The sequence below is a fragment of the Spinacia oleracea genome, chromosome 2 (genome assembly GCF_020520425.1).
Source record: "Spinacia oleracea cultivar Varoflay chromosome 2, BTI_SOV_V1, whole genome shotgun sequence".
Taxonomy (NCBI): domain Eukaryota; kingdom Viridiplantae; phylum Streptophyta; class Magnoliopsida; order Caryophyllales; family Amaranthaceae; genus Spinacia; species Spinacia oleracea.
Genome location: NC_079488.1, coordinates 89,899,997 through 89,923,427, shown reverse-complemented (window position 1 = coordinate 89,923,427; position 23,431 = coordinate 89,899,997). Strand labels below are relative to the sequence as shown.

The window sequence follows — 23,431 nt, the reverse complement described above, 5'->3', positions numbered from 1 at the left end:
ACGGGGGATTACAATCTACCCCTCTTAAAAGAAGTTTCGTCCCGAAACTTGACACGAAAATTCTCACATTTTCCCAAAAGATTCTAACTTATTCTCACTAGAGGAGTGCTTGTGCCACCTATGTGCACTCTTTTGCCAACTCAAAGCTATTTGTGTTACTCATGAACACCTTTTCTTATGCGGAGAATCTATTTGCTTTGCATCAACTTGTAAAATTTGCTAAAATAAGCAATAAAATGCATAAAAATTCCATAAAATAGGTAAAAAGCGCGAATTTCTATCGCATTCTACCCCCCTTAAAGAAAACGAGTTACGCCCTCGTAACTCACCTCAGGGAATAGCTAACCAAAATTCTCTTTCGACGAATTCTATCCTCAAAATTCCTATTTCACTAAAACTACTCACTTTAGACTTTTCACAACAGATGACGAAACAAAAGAACAAGTCACCACGAATTAAATAATGCTTAACTTGCGCGGAGTTAATAGAAAAGTACCAGAATCTATATCGGCAGATCGTTCATCCTCATTCTGATTCATCGTGTACAACTTTCCTGGAGCCTTATTCGGGTTGTTGTTATCGTTTGCAGGCTTATTATAGTTCTCTTGATTGTTTTGTGCTCCTCCAGGCTTTGAATTTTGACCTCCAGACTGGTTAAACCTCACTTGGTTTCCACCTCCATTACTATTTTGTTCCTTTCTGTGTTTAGTGAAGCACTCATACTCCCTATGCCCCGTTTTCTGACAATAGTTGCAGGTCACTAATTCGCCTTTGCAGTTATTACCAGGGTGATTGTTACTGCACATCTTGCAATGATGCACTCTCTTAGATTGGTTCGAGTTCTTGTGGTGCCCCTGATTGTTTCCTTCTTGGAAGTTTCCATCTCCATTTCCGTTTCTATTCCTTTTAAAGTTTTCTTGGTTACCCCCAGCATTAAGATCTTTTCCCCAATTACCATAGTTTTCTTATCCCTTCTAGACTGCAGACCGTAAATATGAGCAGCTCTCTCATACACAATGTCTAAGGATGTAAAAGTTTCCCCACCTAATCCCAGTTGAATTTCATCAGTTAGCCCTTGCTCGAACCTTTGAGCTTTCAGCTCCTCAGTAGCTACCACCTCAGGTGCAAACCTCGACAAAGCTATAAACTTGCTATAGTATTCAGCAATAGTCATATTCCCTATCCTAAGGTTGATGAACTCCTGCGCTTTCTGCTTTCTCATAAAAGGAGGATGAAACTTCCCCCTCAAGGCAACTATGAATGAATCCCAATTGAATCCCTCAACAGCACTTAGTCTATTTCCATTTTCCTTCCACCAAAGGTCGGCCTCATCTTTCAGGTAAAGGACAACTTGACTTACTCTCATACCCCCAGGACAACCCACAACCTCAAATAGTTTCTCAAATTCCCTAATCCAGTTTTTCAGGAAGGTTGGATCTGCTTGCCCCTTGAAATACGGTGGCATAACCTTAGAAAGTCTTTCAAACATTTCCCCTGCAGAATCAGGGCGCTCAGTCCTCTCCTGGGTTAGCTTTTCCGCCAAGAGGCGAATCGCAGCAGCTAAATCATTGTTGTTGGCCATTCTAGAACGCGACCTGCAATTAGTATATTCTACTTTAGGTTTGAAACATCACTTATACGTTATCCCATACAATTTAATACTTGAATTGACCATAAAGATCGCCTCAACCAACAATGTTCACATTAATACACATCATTTACGAAGGCACGACAATCGTTTACGAAGGTGCAACGATCGTCTACAAGATGCAATAATCATTGAAAAATAATCATCCTCAATAATTCACGAAAGACATTTACACACTACACATAAGGCATAACATTTTGAATCATATTGGTCATGAGGGTCTAGATTGGCCCTCACTTCCTTTATGTACTCAAATCATTTAATATTTTTGTGGCAATTGAATTGATCCACAATTCACACTGAGTATGCAACCAATAGGAAAATTAATCCACGACGTACTACCTAGAGGTTGGGGTATTATGGAATCCTCAAAATAGAATAAGGAACAATTCCTTGAAAACTTTAACTTTTATTGCTAACTCCATAGAGGTTTATTACATCCTTGAAAATAATAAAGAATATTTCAAACTTCAATAAACTTTTAACCTTAAACTGTTGTAGCTTTGCTACTTATTCTTTAAAACATAAAAGAGCTAATTAACTATTTATGACTTCAAAATATTTGTGGCCTCTTGCCTATCCATTGCTCCTGAAACTTGCGGAGTGAAATTTAGATCTCAAGATCATCAAACTCTTCTTCAGGGTCTTCATCGGGGTCTTCCCCAGGGTTTGCATCTTCACCCATGTCTTCATCTTGATTAGGCTCACTTGCCGTCTCCTGTTCACTTTCGAGCTCTGCATCCGAATCACTAGAGATCTCAATGGTTGGCTCATGAGCCGCTGGGTTAGGATTCTCTGCCTCAACACCTACATTCTCATTTTCCACAGCTACATCATTTTCCTCTAGGTCATTATTTACACTTATTCCCATAGGTTCTTCTGTAACTGAATCCCCAACATGACTCCCTACAATTTTACCGTCTCTAAACCCACTTTCTGCCGCTTCAATAATGGTGGTCAGAATTTCTGAATCATATTTCCATCTACCATCCCAAGTTCCATACTTAGCCAAGTTTGGAGTTCCATTATCAGAATGCATGTCTTTAAACTTTTCCTTGAGTTCTAGGTATGGAAATTTGTTAGGTAAGCAATTAATGATAGTGGCTGCTATGATATCCTTTCTCATTAAGATAAGTTGCCCTTGAACTTTAGCATAATATTCACATCCAAACACAATTTTCTTCACGTAAATATCAGGGGTTTCTATATCAAGTTTCTCGAAGGATCCTATGTTGGTATACTTGGAAAGAAACATTTTATTCCTGAAATAAACAATTCAAGGTCTCACTAACGATTTTCCAGCCAAAACATAAACAAGGTTCAATAATCAATAAGTTATGTGGAATCAAACAATTCTTTATGCACATGTAAATGTAACACTTAAACAATTAGCACATGCACATACATAACAATCAATATCTTATCATTGACTAGCTACTAATGCACATATAATTCTATCTTATATGCCCTTCTTATACTACCCATCTCTCATAAACTAAAGCATTAGAATCATTTATATAACGAAATAAAAGAACGAAAATATAATAAAATTATAACATAGAATAATAACATAAATAAAATATAAAATAAATAAAGTGAAATAAGTTAAGAAAATGCGTAGCGAATAAATTCGAGAATAAAGTTATTAATTCGAAAAGATTTATATTTCCTAATTAACGAATTCTAACTCTTGAAACAACTTAAAAAAATTTGGACTCCTTTTTTTTAAAAAAAAATGTATTCATATTATTTTTATGTATTTGTTTGAATAATAAATAATAAGAAAAATAAAAATGTCGAAAGTATCACTTTAACTTGGAAAAATAATTTGATTTCGAACGTAAATAAGGAATATCGTATACTTTCAAACAAGATAAAAGGAAATCGGCCCCCCAAAAAAAAGTACCAATTATTGAACACTATAATACGTAGAAGCTCGATTTTTAAGAAATTTATTTTAAATAACTAGATAGTTAGGCGCCTAAAAATTAATTAAAGTAAAACCTTAGCTTCTAGATACCACTTTGTAACACCCCGACAATTCTCCCTTTTCTAAAGTACTCTTTTAATATAAAACATAGAGAATTATCAAGGCATTATCGCCCGTGTGAAAACGTAACGGCTTATTCAGAATTTTGCAGCGGAAAACATAAAACTAACTTTAGGTTTATAAATAATCGATTACATAGTTAATCCCAAAACCAATCAACGAAAATAAGATCAACTAACAAGTTTAAAGTCCAATTAAACAAACCCAAGTCAACTTAGCAAATCAAAACTAAATACAAGCTCTCTATTCCCGATCCCAATGATGCAACATCTTCAAACCTGCAGATGGACAATGCTTATTGATCCTTAGAGACTGCTCACCAAAGATTGGGTCATCACAGGATCAATAAGGCATAGCCATGATCAACATGCACAAGCAAAAGCACGTAATCAGCAAAGCTGAGTACTACATACTAAATCAATAATAATAATCGTAACATGATTCTATTAAACGAACAATCCTAACATGATACTAAATAAAACATAAGCAAGGATAACCAAAACATATTGACTTGAAGACTATATTTGACTGAACTAGACCTTTGTATCATTAACATTATTTTAATTGAAATAGTCAATGGACTGAGCTGTCTACTAGAAACTTCTTCTTCTTCACAAAGGAAGACGAGGTACGGGCGCGACTCCGTAAACCCCAATGACCTGCGATATCGAGGGACTTTTGAATAAAATAGAACCGGTTATCAATCCGGCCCAGAGAAAGCCATAGGCGACCCATGACCCAACTTCTTATTGTCCGTCACTTAAGACGTGCACAGTCTAAAGCTATTGCTACTCAGTTTCACTTTACATGATTTACAGATTAATACTTTATTATGACTCAACAATCACATAAGTCATACAATCAACAATTATTCTCAACTGTTTTTATCTTGGAATTAAGTAAGTGATCACAGAGATATCAATCAAGACTTATTCCAATTAATTCAACCTTTCCTTTGATACTGAACAACCCCTCTATATGGGTATAAGGTTTCAACCTACTAAACAAGGTCCTCGGTCCTCATAAAGCAGTGAAAAGCTAAAAGGGAACAACGATCAATCGATCTGAATCAATATACATATATATAAAATAATGTAGTGTTCCCAACCAACATGTCTGCATCAATCATCCATACTAACATGTTATAATTCTCATAACGAAATATATATGTTCAACACGTCCATCCAACAATATTAAACATGTAATTCCAACATAACCAAGTTCATCAACAAATTTCAACCTGGATTCAACAAATAACACACATTTCAAGCACACAGGTATGTACGTACCTTGTGTAAACAAAGTGACATGCCACTTTAACACTTTCAAAAGTCGCCTAAAGAGAATTCTCTGCCTAAAACAACCAACAAGTAATCCCAATCAATTTCTAATCATTGGCAACCATAATAAATCATTCTAAATGCATCCTAAACATATTTAGAACTTTCCCCAATATCAAAACTTGAACATTTGATTTCCTAGCATCATAATTATTGAACTAGTGATTGAAATTCGTTGAAAACTTTTTGCAAACATCGTACTTTAAATTTTCAGCAATATAAATTCATTTAAAAGCTTCACCAAGGTCAATCTACGTTCCTAGTATCTCAAAACAACAAATTTAATAATCCATACTCAACCTATCATGATTTAAAATCATAAAAACCTTGAATATCATACTTTAAACAATCAAAAACCATTATTTCAATGTAATTAGATAATCTGAAAATTAATAACTTTATTATAAAATTCGTATAATCTTAAATTTATAATTTAATCACAAAAACCATAACTTTAACTCACGAAAACATAATTTGAATTAATATAACATGATTAAGCCCTAACTTATTTTTAATTAACCAAAACTGAAAATAATTCGTTTATAATTAGCAACACCAAATCTGAAAATCAAATTCAAGCCATAAAAATTATAAATTTAATATCAAGAACGTAATTTAAATTAAAACTATAATTAATTAAAATAATTAGTTACTTAGGGTTTAAGAAATAACCAAGAAAATATGAGGTTTTGGGCGGCCGGCGGACAGCGTCACGGCGGCGGTGGCTGAGCAAGGTCGGCGGCACACAGTGTGCGGTGGTGGTGGCTGTACGGAGGAGACAAAATCAGCCACGAAAAGGAGGGGGACAACCAACGAAATTAAAAGAAGAAAAAAGAAAAAAAGGAAGGAAGGAAAGAGGACTACCGTGCGCGGTGGTCGGGGTTAGGCTGACGGCGAGGAAGGCTCACGGCGGCGCGGCTCGTGATGGCTGATGTTGCGTGCGAACCGACACAACAAAAGGGAAAGAACGCCAGAAATTAGAAGGCAAGGAACGAAGGAGAAGGAGGTCGAAGGAGCAGAAAGAGAGAAGCCTTACCGGCGGCGACGGTGATGGTGGTCCGACGGCGAGGGAGGCAGCAACAACGAAAGTGAAGGCGGGAGAGAGGAACGACAATGAGGAGGGGCAGTTACGTGAATAGGGAGGGGTTTCTTTTTTTTTCTTTTTTTTTTCTTTGATCTCACGTGAATTAGAAAGGGGAGGGAATATTGTTTTGGGTTTTATTGGTTTGGGCTTTGCCCAATTGGGCTAGGAGTAGGATTTAGGTTGTTGAATCCAAAATGGTTAGTATTGCTTTCTAATTTCAATCGAACGTGATCTCGTAATTCGAATTCGTTTTAACGTAAAATTCAAAAATTAATTTTGATTTCATAAATCGTTAAATATTTAGAACGTAATTAAAATAAAATAAATATACGTTAATTATATATTTATTACTAAATCATAAATTCTATTTAAATATAAATAATATACGTTAAAATATATTAACAAAATTTATAAATTTACGGGGGATTACATTATCTGCCTTTCAGATCCATGCAGGTAGTGCAATTTCTTTCTTGTTAATTCATGGTTGTGCATTATCACATGTTGAGAAACCTCATACCTCACTACATGCCTTGCTTTTCTATGCTTTTTTGGCGGAACTAGAACAACTATTTCCACTTCCTTTTTGTTCTTTCCATTTTTTGTTACTCATGCTGTCGAACAAACAAATATTTTTTCAATCAAAGCTCTTGTCCCAAATTTGAATCTTGTGTTGTGTTTCCTTATGGAAAATCGAACTATACTGGCATGCTTTTTATATAAATCAAGCACTTCATCCATTGTCTCTCCGGTGTATCCCATTAACGATCCAACAACATCATTGTCTTCTTCTGTTATTGCAATTAAAATAAACAACACAAACTTTTAATTATAAAACCATAACTTTTACGCATAAAACTATAACTTTTAGTAAAACAACAAAAACTTTAATAATAACAGGTTAACAATCTTAGCAAACACTATAGCCAAACTAACACCTCTATGTAACTTTTACTTGCACATGCATCCGTAACTTTTACTTGCACAACTGTAACTTTTAGAAATACATAATCTAAACCAAGATTACAGCCAAACCAACACCTCTACATAACTTTTACATGCACAACTGTAACTTTTACTTGCACAACAGTAACTATTACAAACGCATAAATAACTTTCGTTGATTTTTGATGCTTGGAATAACATAATGAGTTATTTAACTATTATGATGTATATGCTAACTTTTACACTATTAAAACTAACTATGAAGCACCTTTCTCCAAGATGTATGCTTAAAGTAGACTTGAAAAAAGCCTATGATTCAGTGGAGTGGAGCTTCCTGAGACAAGTGATGACAGAGCTTGGCTTCCCTTGTCAATTTCTGGATTGGATTTTTGCTTGTGTTGATTCTATGTCCTACAGCATACTCATCAATGGTAAACCTTGTGACCCATTTAGAGCACAGAAGGGTCTAAGGCAAGGTGATCCATTATCACCTTACTTGTTTGCTATGGGGATGGAGTATCTCTCTAGAAATATGCAGCAACTGAAAGATGACTCTACTTTCAAGTTTCATCCAAGATGTAAGAGGCTTAACATCACTCACATGATGTTTGCTGATGACTTATTGATGTTTTGTAGAGGTGATCTCCCTTCTGCTTCTTTGCTGTTTCAAAAATTTCAGTTATTTTCTCAAGCTTCAGGATTGGAAGCAAATTTGGACAAAAGTGATATTTACTTTGGTGGAGTGTCTCCACTGATTCAAGACCAGATTGTTACTTGCCTCAAGATTTCTAGGGGAGAGTTTCCTTTCAGGTATCTGGGGGTGCCACTTTCAACTAAGAAACTCTCTTATGTGCAATGTAAGCCTTTGGTGGATAAGGTTCTTGCAAGAACAAAGTGCTGGACTGTTAGATATCTCTCCTATGCTGGAAGACTTCAACTGGTAAAAACTGTTTTACTTAGTCTGCAATCTTACTGGTGTCAGATCTTTCTTCTTCCCAAGAAGATAATTAGGGAGATTCAGAGTTATTGTAGATTGTTTCTGTGGACTGGGAATACAGCAGCTTCAAAAAAAGCTTTGGTCTCTTGGAGCAGTATGTGTTTACCTAGATGTGCTGGAGGGTGGAACATTAAAGACATGGAAATCTGGAACAAAGCTGCTGTGTGCAAGCTGGTTTGGGCTGTCACTCACAAGAAAGATACTCTTTGGGTCAGGTGGATCAACAGTTACTATATGAAAAACAAACCCCTAACTGAGTTTAAATGCCCTGGCAACATGTCATGGGCTCTTAAGAAGATTTTTGGTAGTTTTCAACTGGTGGAGGATGTTGGAGGATGGTCTGTAGTTGAGAAGAAGGGTTGTTACTCTATCAAATGTATGTACCAATTGCTGAGAGGCATACAGACTAAGGTCCCTTGGAGGAGAGTTCTCTGTAACAATAGTGCTACCCCTAAAAGCAAGTTCATTCTTTGGTTGGCACTATGGAATAGATTGCCTACTCTTGATAGGTTAATTCAGTGGAAAGTTGTGGACAATGATAGGTGTTTGTTTTGTACCTCAAGCACTGATTCTGTTAAGCATCTGTTTTTTGAGTGCCCTTTTTCTCAACAAGTATGGCAGAAAAGTCTGAAGCTGCTCAAATTCTACAGAGTTCCTGGTGGGTTTCCAACTGAGCTGCAATGGATGATAAACAGTAGCAGAAGAAGTGGTGACATGCACAAGTCATTACTGATTTTCTTTGTAGAATGCATTTACTCTATTTGGCTTAATAGGAATGATAAAGTTTATAATCAGCATTGTAAATCTCCTGATGAACTGTTTAAAGAGGTTCCATTTAGAGTAGCAGCTACAGCTAGTGACAAACTGTCTGATATGCTTCTTCAGTTAATCATCTAGGCAGTATTGTTTTGGTGTATTTGGTGTTCTGTAGGCTTTGAGGCTTGCTCTTTCTTGTAAAAGGCTGTTGGGCCTTCCTGCTTTTGGTAATAAAATCTTTAATTGCAAAAAAAAAAAAAAACTAACTATGAAATCTGTTTATTCTAACTTTTATGCATTGGTAGTTCAACACAATAATACAACCCTAATTTCGATTTTTTAGAGTAAAACACAATTACAAAAGATGAAATTTAAATTACGTACCTTAAGATTCATAAGGAATTTCTTGTTCTTCGGCCTCCATATCATTATTTGAATCATATTCAATTCCTATGCCTCTGCTAAAGTGTTGTTTTGTATTGAGATACTGAGATCATAATCTTCCATTGTGGCATCTTCAATTTCAGCTTCAATTGGAGCTTGTATGTATTGTGTTGAATGAATAACACTTCGAATTAGGTTTTTCATTACAGTTTAAGTATCTTCTTTAATTTACGTTCTCTCTTTCTCTCTCCTCTGGTTATTTCTGTTTTTTTCCTCTATCCTCTGATCATTTGGCAAGGAAGCTTGAAATTGCGTGAAAGACTTAAGGTGCAAAAAAAATTACGCGTTTGTCTTAAAGTTCACAGGTGGAACTTTTGGTGTACGTTAATGTTATGTACATCTAGTGCGCCCAAGATCGATTGCATAATACTTTGTTGATTGTCATAAATAATTACTACCTCCGTTTCAAAATGATCTTTATACTTTCCGATTTATTCCGTCTCATAATGTTCTATACATTGTACTTTATTATATTTTTGGACATGAAAATTTACAACCAACCCCTCTTACCCCACATCATTTACAATTTTCACTTACTTTTTCTTTTACTTTTTTTTCTTACACCCACCCACCCTTTTACACATTTATCTTCCTTTATCCATATTTTATTATATTTTTACTCAGCTTTTTACACATTCTCCCTTTTTTGTCTTAAAAATTGTGCAAATAGTAATTATAAATATCATTATGAAACGGAGTGATGCACTCCCACTAGCCGTTAATCATGGGAGCACACACAAGTGATACAATTTCTTTTTTCACTTGACTCAATGACACTACACAAGGTATAGCAGACAAGGGGTAAGTAAGGAGTCGAACTTCGGGGATCAAGTGTTTCCAATACTAGCAAGACACATGTAACTACTAGCACACTTTACCACTAAAACAACAATTAATGGTTGGCTTCTTTGCACAACTTGTCATCAATTGCAAAAACGGGAAAACAACAATAATAAAAGATAGGACTAGGGAATAGGCATTCCACCTAGTATAGCTATGGTAAGTCACAACTCTTCCACTATGAATCGAAACATGAAATGGACCTATGTACCTTAAAATACGAGCCTCCCGACTTTCACCGGCGAGACACACTTCCTCGTATGTAATCTTCTCCCATCGGATAGTCATAATACTCATAAGAAATTAAGCACAACACTTTGGTCATCTCAATCCACCCTACGAAACATGAAGGGACCTATGCACCCTATAAGTACAGGCTACCTGACTTTCACCGGCGAGACACGCTTCCTAGTATGTAATCCTCCAGCGGATAGTCATAATACTCCTAAGACATTCAGCACGAAATTATGGTCATCTCATCCTAAAAAGGTGAACATCAACATGGGTGAACACATAATCCTACCTAGCCCCGATGGTCACGGTCTCTATACTTTGGAATCCACTTAGTAACATCTCATAAGAACGAGGCAATCAATACCCCACAAACCCTCCTAGGTACCACTGTAAGGGCACGCAAGGGGTGTAGGAACACAAGCATTGAGTAGGCATCCCGATGGGCATACCACTAAGAAAAAGGTCCGAATCACCACGACAATTCATAGAAACGAAAAATAGCACAAGAGAAAGAGAATCATGCCATAATTGTACTAGGGTCACCCAAACCCTAAGCCTAAGGAAACTACTCACACATAGTAGAACTTAAACCTAGAAGATATAAGCAAACCATACATGAAAATATGACTTTCTATTTTGGGTAAAGAAACTCAACCTAAAAGATGAACTTGAGGATGAACAACAAGAACATACCAAAGTGTGTAAAGAAACTCAACCACAAATCATAGAGTAAATTTTCATAAATTAAAACTAAAGGTAATGTATAAAATCTATGAAGAAACTAAACCTTGTAACACCATAATAATTCCTTATTTTTATAAAACCATTTTCCAACTCAAAATACATGAATTACCAAGATATTACCGCCACCGTGATAATTAACGGCTAAGGCTATTTACCAGAATTACGCAGCAGAATTTAACTAACTTTCAAACATAATAAATAGTTAATGGCCATCGTACAACTCGGAACCATTAAGGCCCAAAACCAAAACATAAATTCATTCAAGATCCATTAACTAAAATTTTAGATAATTAAAGTAGTCATGACTAGAAAATAGTTATATAGTTTATAAATACGTAAGAGGAATAATCTCTCAAACTCAATCCCATAATGATAACTTCTCCCACAAGTTATCTCTACAAACATGTTTATAAATGCAATGATGGATCATCATGGGGCCATTAAGGCAAAGCCCATGACCGAAGGAAACATGAAGGACGAAGTCAGCGAAAACTGAGTACCAACAAGCTAGAATGAATTCCTAAACTAATATGCTTCACTCGACAATATAATAATCCACATGCAAAAGTCATTTAAGTAAACAAGTAAACATAGAGACAAGACTCGACACTTGACACGACTCTTGACTCACATGTTAATTGAGAAATAGCTTCTAACGGGTAAAATATAAATATCCATACAGGAAGAAAAAGGGTGTTGAAAGCCAACCACACACCAAACCAATAAATAAATAATTGAATGTCGGGCGATACCGACTGTCGGCCCATACCGACGGAATTCCCGCGCTTAAAAGAAAGAATGAAACAACGTCTTGTATCATTCAAGGAGTACAAGTTTTCCGGCAAGACTCACTAGTAGAAAAAACCTCATTTGCAACTCATCAATTGCAACTCATGCCAGTTATAAGCGTTGTAATAGTGATATGGTCAACGCGGGTCAAACATTAAATGACCATGTTGCAGCGTTTTGGTCCACCCTGAGTTGCGAAAAATACGGTTTTTTAAAAAAAAAATCGCAGCGCGGGACATTCATATTTGCTGCAATTAGTTAGGTTAATTGCAACATCTCCCTTTATTCGTTTGCTGCAAGTTCTTAATTGCAGCTTGGTCCCATATTTGATCGCTGCAATTCCTATACTAGGTCATCCTAATTTCCATCACTCTTCAATCCCAGGTAGTTTGCCATCGTCTTCAATCGATCTCCATCAGATCTACATACATACTTCCAGTCCTTCGCGAATTTTATGCTCGGTCCTTCGCGAATCTCACCGCCGGTAGTCTGACTTTCCTCTTTGGTTTGATCTTTTGCCGGCCACCACAAAGGTATCACCGCCGTAGTCTCCCTCTTCGTCTCTGAGGAACTCCTTCGCAACGCTCACTCGCCGCTATTTTCTCTTCCTCTCTTGCCCTTGAATTCGCCAGCCACCAGTCGCGGTTTTTTGTTCCATCTCATATCCGCCGCTGGCAACACCACACGCCCTCCAAAATTGCAGATAAGTGGAGATAGAAGAAGGGATTTGCGGTACCTTCAAATTGAAAATTCAGTCTTGTTAATTCAACATTTATTCGAAATTGAAGCAGAAAGAGGAAGCATTTGAACTTTGCTTAGGTATGTTTACTCAAATTTCCCCTTTCTAAATTTAATTTGGGCTATTTTTTGTGTTTTAAGTTCTGAGTTTTACATAAATTTCGAGCGATTTCCGTCAATAATGCACAAAGATAAGTTAATTCCCAAAATACGTTACTTTTTTTGTTAATTCCCACCATACCGTCCACGTCAGCATAGTGAACCGGTCTTTTTTTTTTTAAATAAGCAGCGCAAAACCGCTATCTGAGATAGCGGTTTATGGGGGTTAACCGCTATCTGAGATAGCGGTTCCTGTTTAATGAACCGCCATCTCAGATAGCGGTTCCTGTTTAATGAACCGCCATCTCAGATAGCGGTTTATCACTTATCACTTACCTGCAGCAAGCAAATTCAAAAAATCAAAAGCACAAAAAAAACCCCGCTTTGTTCTGCGTCTCTCTCTGTCTCCGTCGTCCCTGTTTCTCTCTCCACCGGCCGGCTCGCCGTTAGCCGACCTCATTCCTCGCCCTACCTCCGGCCGTCGCGTCGAGCCTCCTCACCCACAACGGATTCTCGAGTCTCTTTCTCACCCAACTCCATCGTTCCTCCGTTTCGAAATTGTTCCTCAGCCCTTGCCGGCTGTCGGACCTCTTCCTCACCACCACTAGCCGTCGAGCCTCCTCATCAGCCACCAAAGCCGTCGAGCTTCTTTCTCACCCACCACCGGTCGTCGGTGGTTCGAAATCAGGTAAGCCCTAATTTTTTTTTGAATTAATATATTTGAAGCTAATTATTAATTCAGTAATAATCGTTGCTATGTTTAGGTTTGTTTGATGATGTTATTAGGAAGATCATGCTTATGTTTGATTGATGAGTTTATGATATGATTACCCTGAATTAATTGTAATTTTTTTTATTGTTAACGTATATCTAACCGCTATTTGAGATAGCGATGTTATGAATTATATTATTTTAAAGTGATTATGCTGTGATTTTTATTTTTTTGAATTATTTCTGATCTTTGATTCGTTTTAAGCTCTTGAGTTTTTCAATTTGGAATTTTAGTCTTCAATTTTTCAAGTTCAATTGAATTGAAATCAGATTATGATGGCCCAAATTAGGGATTTCATATTATTAATCATATTATTTTTTGTTTAGAATATGGAGTTGCCAGACTATCCTATTTATTGTCATTGGGGAGGGGAAATTTTGCAAAGTAGCGGTGATGTTACATATAAAGGAGGAGAGCGAAAATTTGGGTTTGTCAATTGTCAAATGAGTTATGATGAGGTTTTGAGTAAGGTTTATGATCTTATGAGATGTGACTCGAGATATGTGGAGTTGAAGCTACTAATGAGGTATCCAATGATGTCCGGTTCATATGAAGCCATTCCGTTGGATGATGACAATTCTTTAAAAGCAATGTTGATTGCTATGTCTCAAACACAATCAACCACAATGCAATTGTTCATCGAGCAACTTCCAAAGCAACCTGAAACTCAATCCCACTTGGAATCCTTTCATGAAATGGATTCATGGGCGAGTCCATTTCCCTACTTGCCCTTGACAAATCAAAGTGGGTTAACGGGTTCATTCACAAGAATGCTTACGGATGAACAATATGCTAGTGAACACAATTTAGAGCTCACTTCTCCAACTCAAACACCACATGTAGAAGCTACAAATGGTGATCCATCTATGATACTTTTCGATTCTCTAGATCAAATATGTGTTGATTTTTTTGGAGATGAAGAGGTTGGGGTGGATAGTGATGTTGATGAAGATGAAGATACACAAGATGCTAATGACAAAGCTATAAGAGAAAGCGCTCCATCTCAAATTTTCAACAATGTTGCAGAGTTGGATCCGATTTTGCTTGATTCTTGGAGGACTTGGTCCAACAACCACTCTTTCGATGGTGAATTTGCTATTGGGCAAGAGTTTGATTCTTCGGCGCAATTGAAAGACATAGTCAAAGGTTATTCCATAGCTAAAAATCATTCATTTAAGGTGTTGGAGAGTGAGCCCACAAAATACGTAGTTGAGTGTAAAAGAAAGAGTTCATGCAAATGCTCATGGAGGTTACGTGCAATCAAGGATCCTTGTCTTGCTTCATTCAGAATTGTGAGGTATAATGGCCCCCATGCAAGTAATTGTTTGGGTGACATAAACTCAATCGATCATCCTCTTCTCTCCTCTGATTTTGTATGCAATGAGATAAAAGATCTTATTCGTGCCGATCCTTCTTTGAAAATCCGTGTTATTGTGCAAGCGGTGAAAGTTAAGTTTAAGTATACCATCACTTACAAGAGAGCTTGGTCAGCGAAACAAAAGGCTATTGCAAGCATTTTTGGTGATTGGGAGCAATCTTACGAAGAGTTGCCTAGGTACATGCAAGCATTGAAAGAATCTAATCCAGGAACCGTCGTGGAATGGTGTACCTTGGCTTCTAATGAAGATCCTTCTGTTCACATTTTTTTTAGAGTGTTTTGGGCATTCAAGCCTTCCATCGATGGTTTTAAGCACTGTCGACCCCTAATCACCATAGATGGAACTCATTTGTATGGTAAGTACAAGGGCACGTTACTCATAGCCATGGGTACATATGCGAATTCTCAATTGTTCCCTCTTGCTTTTGCTATTGTTGAAAGTGAAAATGGTGAGAGTTGGAAATGGTTCATGAAATGCATTCGGCATTTAGTTACTCAGAGGGAAGGTTTATGTGTCATTTCTGATAGACATGCAGGGATTTTGCAAACAATGAATGAGGTCAATAGTGGGTGGGAGGAGCCGCGTGCCCACCATCGATTTTGTACTCGTCACCTTGCCTCTAATGTCAACACTCAGTTCAAGAATGCTTATGTGAAGAACCTTTTCGGAAAAGCCGCAGATGCTCGTCAAAGAAAGAAGTTTGATTACTACTTGGGAAGAATTGGTGAATTGAATGTTGAAGCTCATAAGTACTTGATGGATATTTCTTCTCATCGGTGGTCGATCCACCATGATGGTGGTTTTAGATATGGCGTGAAAACCACAAACATGTCCGAAGCTTTTAATGGGGTGATGAAAGGTGCTCGTTGTTTGCCGATAACCGCCCTTGTTCGGATGACGTTTTACCGAGTGAACTCCTACTTTGTTACAAGACGAGGTTGGGGTAAAAGGAGAATTGAAGAAGGCCACGATTTCGTTGAGAAGGCCACAACAACAATTGAAATGAACATGGCAAAATCTGGTGCTCACGAGGTCCAAGCCTTTGATCATGAGATGGGGCTATTTGAGGTTACAACTGGACGAGGAGGCAGGGCTTCAGGTAAAGGTGGTAACGTACACACTGTTAACCTTGTAGCCAAAACTTGCACTTGTGAGAAATTAAAAATCTACAAGTTGCCATGCTCCCATGTGCTTGCGGTTTGTCGTTCTCGCAGCTTATCTTATGCTGCTTTCGTTGATCCTTTCTTTACCACTGTCGAGTATAGGCAAACATACTTGAAGAGCTTTCATCCACTTCCTGATGTTCCCTATTGGCCTCATTATACTGGGGTGAGAATAGTTGCTGATGCTAGTAAACGGCGTGGTGTGGGACGCCCAAAGTCGTCTCGATACCCTAATGAGATGGATTCGAGTGCTCGACGCAGTGTCAATGTAAAATCATGTAGCATTTGTCGACGTCAAGGGCATAATAAGAAAACTTGTGCAGCTAGGGGTGGTGTTGGATCATCGGGGTAATAAACTCAGTTTATATTTCTCTTGATGTGTGATTCTAAGTTTAATTTTTGTGCATATATTTCTTTTGACGTGTGATTTTACGATTTCTAATAAACTTCTTTTTCAGGTCTCATGGAGCCGACGATCCATCCCGGCCCACGTGATACTTCGGTTTTGACGTTGCAGGCGGAGCATAGGAGTGAGGATGTTTGGGGAGGGGGTATGGACAGGCTTTTGACGTGTCGGGAGCACGTGCTTGGTTTAGGAGAGTGGGTGATACATGATCGAGTCTTGGAGTTTGTTAGATTAGCAGGGTTCTATGGTGTACATAGATTGGTTGGTGGTGGATTAGCCTTAGATAGGTCTTTGATCACAGCATTGATTGAGAGATGGAGACAGGAGACGCACACTTTTCATTTGGCTGTTGGTGAGGCTACTATTACTCTGCAGGATGTCGCTGTTTTGTTGGGGCTCAGAGTTCATGGGGCTCCTGTCACAGGGGATGGTACTGGGGTGTGGTCAGCTTTAGTCGAGGAGTTGTTAGGGATACGACCAGAGCCTGGTGATGATGGAAAACCTGTTCTCCAGGGTTCATCATTGAGGATGACTTGGTTGAGGCGACACTTCAGTCAGGGCCCCCCTGATGACGCTGCTGATATTGTTTATGAGAGGTTTAGCCGAGCATATATTCTTGCACTTATGGGGTCCATTTTGTTTGCTGATAAGAGCGGTGATGCCGTGCAGCTCGTCTACTTGCCATTGATACGCGACTTGCGTAGAGCTGGGACATACAGCTGGGGGAGTGCGACCCTTGCTTATTTGTATCGACAGATGTGTCGAGCCGCTCGTAGACGATCCCGTGACATTGGTGGTCCACTTATACTTCTGCAGTTATGGTCATGGGAGCATATTCACATTGGTCGTCCGAGGATTTCGAGAGTTCGCGATGCTCCACCTCCTGACCCAGAGCATCCTATTGAGGTCGACGATCCATCTATTCTTGGTACTCAGCATCAGCGTGGAGTGGACCCCTTAGCATGCAGGTAACTTATTTGTTTAACTACTCATTACTACTTCGATAAATCAAGTAATTTGTTAACACTTTACTTTACTAACACTTTACTTTACTTGTTTTGTTAGTTGGCTTAGGGTTCACTTTTCATGTGGCCATACAGCTAGTGGACTCTCTTTCTTTAGGGATGCACTTGACCATCAAAAGGAGACACAGGTATTTAATATCTCACCTTACTAATTACTCAAATGCTTCTTTTGTTTCAAGTTAGGTCAACTTTGGTCAATTTTTGTCAATGTAGGTGCATTAAAGTCAACTAGTTCAACTTTGGTCTAAATTGTCAATTTAAGTCAACTTTGGTCTAAATTGTCAATTTAAGTCAACTTTGGTCTAAATTGTGATTAATTCAAGTTAAAAGCATAAAATGACCTAAATTCAACTAAAATAGCATAAATTGACCTAAATTCAACTAAAATAGCCTAAATTAAATTAGTTAGGTCAACTTTGGTCAATTTAAGTCAACTTTGGTAAACTTTGGTCTAAATTGTGATTAATTCAACTAAAAAACCATAAAATGACCTAAATTCAACTAATATAGCATAAATTGACCTAAATTCAACTAAAATTGCCTAAATTCAACTAGTTAGGTCAACTTCGGTCAATTTAAGTCAACATTGGTCAACTTTGGTCTAAATTGTGGTTAATTCAACTAGTTAGGTCAACTTAGGTCAACTTAGGTCAATTAAGTCAACGAACGTCAATTTGAGCTCCCTCGATTCTACTTAGATAAAGTTATGTTAATTTAGGTTAATTTAGGTAAATTTGTGTTATTTTTGTCTTAAATAGCCTACATTCACCAAAAATTGTCTAAAAATTCCCTTAATTCACCAAAAATTGCCTAAAAAGGCTAAAATCGCATAAAATAGCTTCAATTCACCTTAATTAGCCTAAATCCACCAAACATAGCATAAAAAGGCCTAAACTAGCTTAAATTCACCTAACATAGTCTAGAATAGCTTGGATTCACCTAAAATAGGCTAAAATAGCTTAAATTCACCTAAAATGGCATATAATAGCTTAAATTCACCAAAGATTGCCTAAAAAGGCTTAAGTTCGCCTAAAATGGCCTAAAATCGCCTTAAATAGCTTCAATTCACCTTAATTAGCCTAAATCCACCAAAAATAGCCTAAATACACCTAAACACGCTTAAGTTCACCTAACATAGTCTATAATAGCTTAAAATCACACCTAAAGGCTTAAATTCACCTAGAATTGTCCAAAATAGCCTAAAATTGCTTAATTTCACCTAAAATTGCCTAAATACTCACTTTTTACTTATTGTAGATGACTTGGCAGCCATATTCAGAGACGGTACTTGGTTTACTACCCGAAATTTGTAGATGTGATAGAGATATATGGCGCTCAGTTGTACCGTTGATTTGCTTTGACATTGTTGAGTACCACTACCCAAATCGAGTGATGCGTCAGTTTGGATTGGAACAGTCAGTTCCCGTTGCGTGTGACACGAGTGTTGATCTTCATAATGTGGATCGACGGCATAAAAACAAGAAGTTTGAAGAGATGCATCGCAAATATGTGGAGGAGTGGCGTGATCGTGAGAGTCGGATTGTTCAAGGCACTCCTTTTGCCGGTCATCGTGAGAGGATGAAGGAGTATATGGATTGGTATTGTAGCATCACGAGACTCCTCATTACTCCTGTTACACGATCACCCCCCACCACTCATTATCAGCCGTCTTCCTCTGATATTATTTTGGTAAATTAATCCTTGTTCCATTTTCATGTATAATGTTTATATTCATAACTAATGTTGAATTCTAATTATTGTTTCACATTCTTTTTTGTAGTCACATGCATTGGCTGATCTTGCCTCAAGATGCACTCGAGCTGTGGATTCTGCGTTAGAGTTACCTCCCAGTTTGGCCCTTCCTCTCACTCTTGATACGTTACGCAATTTGAGTTCCTCTTGCATTGAGACCTTATCAAGAGTGGGGCAAGAACATATCCTCCAACAATATGATTTAGCCTCGTCTCAGTGTACACCCGACACCTCCACCTCACATGTTTCTCGAGGGCGTGGTTTTCGACCACCACGTGCACGCCCTCCACCACTTACTCCTCCTCTACGCCCTCTAGCACTTACTTCTCCACACCCTCCACCACCACCTTCTCCACGCCCTCCACCACCACCTTCTCCACGCCCTCCACCTCTTACTCCTCCTGCATCTCCGCCAGCATCACAAGTTATTTCATCTCCTCCTTTGCAGCTTCTCACTTACCGGCGACAAAAGGGTTGCTCTCCTAGTCAACGTCCCGAGCCAATTGCCGAGGAGGATGAGTCCTCATTTTCATCGTCCGAGCATTCAAAGAAACAACGTAGAACTTAGATTTGAGCTACATTAGAAATTTTGTGTAATCTTTTGTTCTTTTTGCTAGTATTGGAACTTTTAGAACTTTTAGAAACTCATGTGTCATTATTGGAACGATTGAACTTTTGGAAATTTTTTGTTTGCACTCTTCTATTTTGTTGCATAAGTGTTATGGTTTGGTTGGTTGGTATGATTTGTGGAGGTTATTGGAGTTGGATTACAAACGTTGGAGTTGGATTATAGACGTTGTTGGAGATCTTGGATTTGTTTACAGGTTGTTGGAGTTGGACTATTTGGCAGAAGATCTCAGCCCATTTTCTGGCTGCACACTGGAAACTGCAAGTTTGGAGCAGGGGGCATTATGAACCGCTATCTGAGATAGCGGTTTGGTTTTGAACTAAACCGCTATCTCAGAATGCGGCTAAGTAGTATAAACCGCATTCTGAGATAGCGGTTTAGTTCTAAATCAAACCGCTATCTCAGATAGCGGTTTAGTGTTGAACCGGAAAAAAAAAATTAGTTTTCTCTCTCCCATGCTGACGTGGACGGTATGGTGGGAATTAACAAAAAAAGTAACGTATTTTGGGAATTAACTTATCTTTGTGCAATATTGACGGAAATCGCTCATAAATTTCCCACTATTTTTTGGTCACATAATTTGATTTTTAGTGCCTTTTTACAGTCTCTTTAGGTAGGTTTGAGCAATAATTATAGTGGATATGCATGTGGGTTTGTTCCCTTCTAGTCAAGTCAGTGTCCTTTTTTATGTTTTCTGGGTACTAAAATTTCTGGGTTTTTGATATGATGTTCTTCAAATTGTTCAAACTATTTTACTGGGTTTCTCAAAAATGAATACTTTGGATCTGGGGTTTGTTCAGATTTTGCAAGTTTAACTGATTTCTCTGTATTGATTGTGTTTCTTAGTGAATATTATTACTGAGGAGTGAGAAGAAGTGATGGCCGAAGGTGCAGCACCAGCAAAGGCAGATGAGCCAGCGCCGCACCCGCTGAAAGATCAGCTCCCTAATGTTTCTTACTGCATTACTAGTCCTCCTCCATGGCGTGAGTCTCTTTCCTCAGCTCCTTTCTTTGTTTATGTTTCTAATTTTGGGTTACATTTTCTTATTTGGTGTTTCTAATTTTAGTTAATTGTAACGAGTATACTCTATACCGAGTGTCGAATACCGCGAATTATTACTAATGTGAGATAGTATTGTTATATTGTAAGCAATTGGAGTTGAGTGAACTGTGAAGGTGGTTTATGGTAGTGATTATGGACTTTATTTAATGTTCCTATTTTGTTTATTTTTTGTTTTGGTGGGTTAGCCTGTTCATTTATTTAATTTTAATTCATTTAATTATGTATATGCTAAAAAAGGAATTCAAATTTGTGCCTCTCTTAAATCTAATTATTAATTTAGAAAATGTCGGGAGATAGTTTTACCAAGTATTTACCCTTGCAAAAATGTGTTAAATATATGGTCTTTGGAATTTGGAGTGAGGTTTGTCCATCGCCAAATTATCTCATTGTTTATGTTAAGGATTGTTTTCAGAGATTGTTGCAACCTTCCATTGCATGTCAGTAAAAAAATATATGAAGTGGAATGAACCTACTACCTAGTATGAGAATCTTTTGACTATCTTATATAGTTTCATTTGATTGTTAGATATTGGAATAAAGGTCGAATGAACCTACTACCTTGCTTGTACTAGGGTCAATACTTTTGATCATCTAATAAGGTTAAGAATTTTGGGAGAAGAACTTCCATGTCTGCCTTTGTAAGTTGTCTTTGCTTTAAATAATAGTCAAAAGATTCTCATACTAGGAAACTCGAATGGTTTTATTGTTGCGTCTTGTTGAAGTCTCAGTTTTTCTTTTTGTTTGTATTAGTTAAATAATTGGCTGCACTTACTGAAAAATTCAGTAGTCTTTCTAAGTTCTGAAAATTTATTTGATTAACAATCATCTTACTGTAATTGTAATATGACACTTTTATATCTAAAGGAAACTCTTTCCTCTTCTGGAGATGTATTGTCCCGAAAACATGCTTTTGATTACGATTAGTACACAGTAATAGGGCATTACTTTTGTTTACTATATATAATTAGGTTATGGAAGAAGCTGAAAAGAGATTTCCTGAGGATCAATCTCTAAAGTTCTGTAACCAATGTCAGACTTTATTTAGAAATTTTATTGTACAGCCGGTATTTGGTTTGAGGTTTTCCCAATGACAGTGTTAAATATTCAGAGGGATCTATCTTCCAAAGATGTTAACCCAAGTTTTATTTGCTGGTGATATTTTTTTACCTACAATTTTGAAAAGATTTTGCTAGGAAGAGGGAACCGCAGGAAGGTTTTTCATACTTGCATTTTAAAACCAAAATATCCCTCTGTATATTTAAGGCACACCAAAAATGTTTCTAGTTATGCTGTGAATTATTTAGATCAGTTGAAGTGGACTAAAAATTCGCTCAGCGTGATTTTTCTATCATACCTGGAGTCCTCATGCTTAATTATTGAGCAAAATCAAATTTTCCTTGCCATGAAAATGTTTGGATGTAGCTTATATACATATTAATCTAAGTAATACTCTAGCTTTAAGCTAAAACAGACTTAATTCAAACTTTAAGTAACTATGTAAGGTAGTTGTTGATCTTTATTTACAGTTCGAGGCCTTCTGATTTTATTACATCGTGCCCTTATTGCATGCTTTGCTAGTGAAATTTATTGGAATGTTATCTGAAGATGTACTGGTATAAGTTAGAGTTCTAATAAGGGATCCATGTATGTGAGACAGACAACAATGTTTTTCAATCATTGCTGATCAAGTTTGACATGATCTGGAACCAATTTGATTACGATTAGTTACAATGAGCAATGTGTATCAATAAGCATGTTTGTCATGTAGTTTTATCATTTTATGCACCAATCACTATTCACTACTGATGCCAAGATCACCAATTTGTTGAAGCAACAGGTTAGAAGAACTGAAGAGAGGCAGATGAACACTGAAAGCCTCAGCTGAGTTTCTGAGCAGGAATACCTTGCCTATGCTGTCTACAACATCCAAAAAATTACCAGGTACGTTGTACGTGAAGACACTTATAAATTTTAGTTATGAGATTCAATAATTTTATTTTCTAGCTAGCTAATACCAAGTTTTTGTTTTTCAAACTAATTTTCTAGTAACTAATACCAAGTTTTTGATTTTTGAAGGGTTATGTACAAAGAGAAATCCCATACTCTAATGAGGAGTTAGAAGAAACTCGAGAACAATGGGCAAAGTACTTTAAGGACAAGTATTTGATGGATGCCGCCAAATGAGTTTGGGGTTGATCTAGACGTAATATATGTTGTATATTTTTGTTTTCTAGTATATATTTAATGGATGTTATGTACGTGCATTGAAATATATTATTATGATGTTGAATGCTAGCTGGTTGTAACATATATGGATGTTGGAGCATATATGTATGCTATATATATATTTTATACATGTTTTTATATAAATTCCCGTTTTGGCCGGGATTTACAAATTACAGGGGAAACTATGGCGAAATTTCTGCAACCTTATTTATAATGTTTTTATTATAATTTCTTAGCTACTATATATATATATATATATATATATATATATATATATATATATATATATATATATATATATATATATAT

At 37.1% G+C, this 23,431-nt stretch overlaps 2 protein-coding genes and 1 long non-coding RNA gene across 5 annotated transcripts in view; 2 read left to right on the top strand and 1 right to left on the bottom strand.

Annotated features, from left to right (window-relative positions):
• Positions 1-3,756: 3,756 nt before the first annotated feature.
• Positions 3,757-23,431, bottom strand: part of LOC110776098 (tRNA ligase 1) — a 63,665-nt gene continuing 43,990 nt past the window's right edge. For 2 of the 3 annotated variants that reach the window (XM_056837273.1, XM_021980661.2), the window contains one exon: positions 11,710-12,607. In XM_056837273.1, coding sequence (XP_056693251.1) covers positions 12,531-12,607 — 77 coding nt within the window. In that variant the 3' untranslated portion in view covers positions 11,710-12,530. Of the gene's footprint in view, positions 4,011-4,987; positions 5,053-6,642; positions 6,914-11,709; positions 12,608-23,431 lie in introns of those variants that run through there. The other variant, XR_008928215.1, reaches the window with a different exon arrangement.
• LOC110776099 (uncharacterized) lies at positions 12,529-23,252 on the top strand. The gene is made up of 4 exons (XR_002529994.2): positions 12,529-12,690; positions 20,680-20,817; positions 22,734-22,837; positions 22,973-23,252. It is a non-coding gene; the product is annotated as an uncharacterized lncRNA (long non-coding RNA).
• Positions 15,261-19,906, top strand: LOC110795527 (serine/threonine-protein phosphatase 7 long form homolog). Its single transcript, XM_056837275.1, has 5 exons — positions 15,261-16,370; positions 16,481-17,396; positions 17,494-17,581; positions 18,711-19,142; positions 19,234-19,906. Exons 2-5 carry the CDS (start codon positions 16,486-16,488, stop codon positions 19,771-19,773), a joined length of 1,971 nt encoding a protein of 656 aa, XP_056693253.1. The 5' UTR covers positions 15,261-16,370; positions 16,481-16,485; the 3' UTR covers positions 19,774-19,906.

Coding starts and splice junctions, on each gene's coding strand:
- LOC110795527 (XM_056837275.1), top strand. CDS start 16,486: ATGGAGCCGACGATCCATCCCGGCCCACGTGATACTTCGGTTTTGACG. Junction 17,582..18,710: donor ACCATCAAAAGGAGACACAG/GTATTTAATATC, acceptor TACTTATTGTAG/ATGACTTGGCAGCCATATTC. Junction 19,143..19,233: donor CTTCCTCTGATATTATTTTG/GTAAATTAATCC, acceptor TCTTTTTTGTAG/TCACATGCATTGGCTGATCT.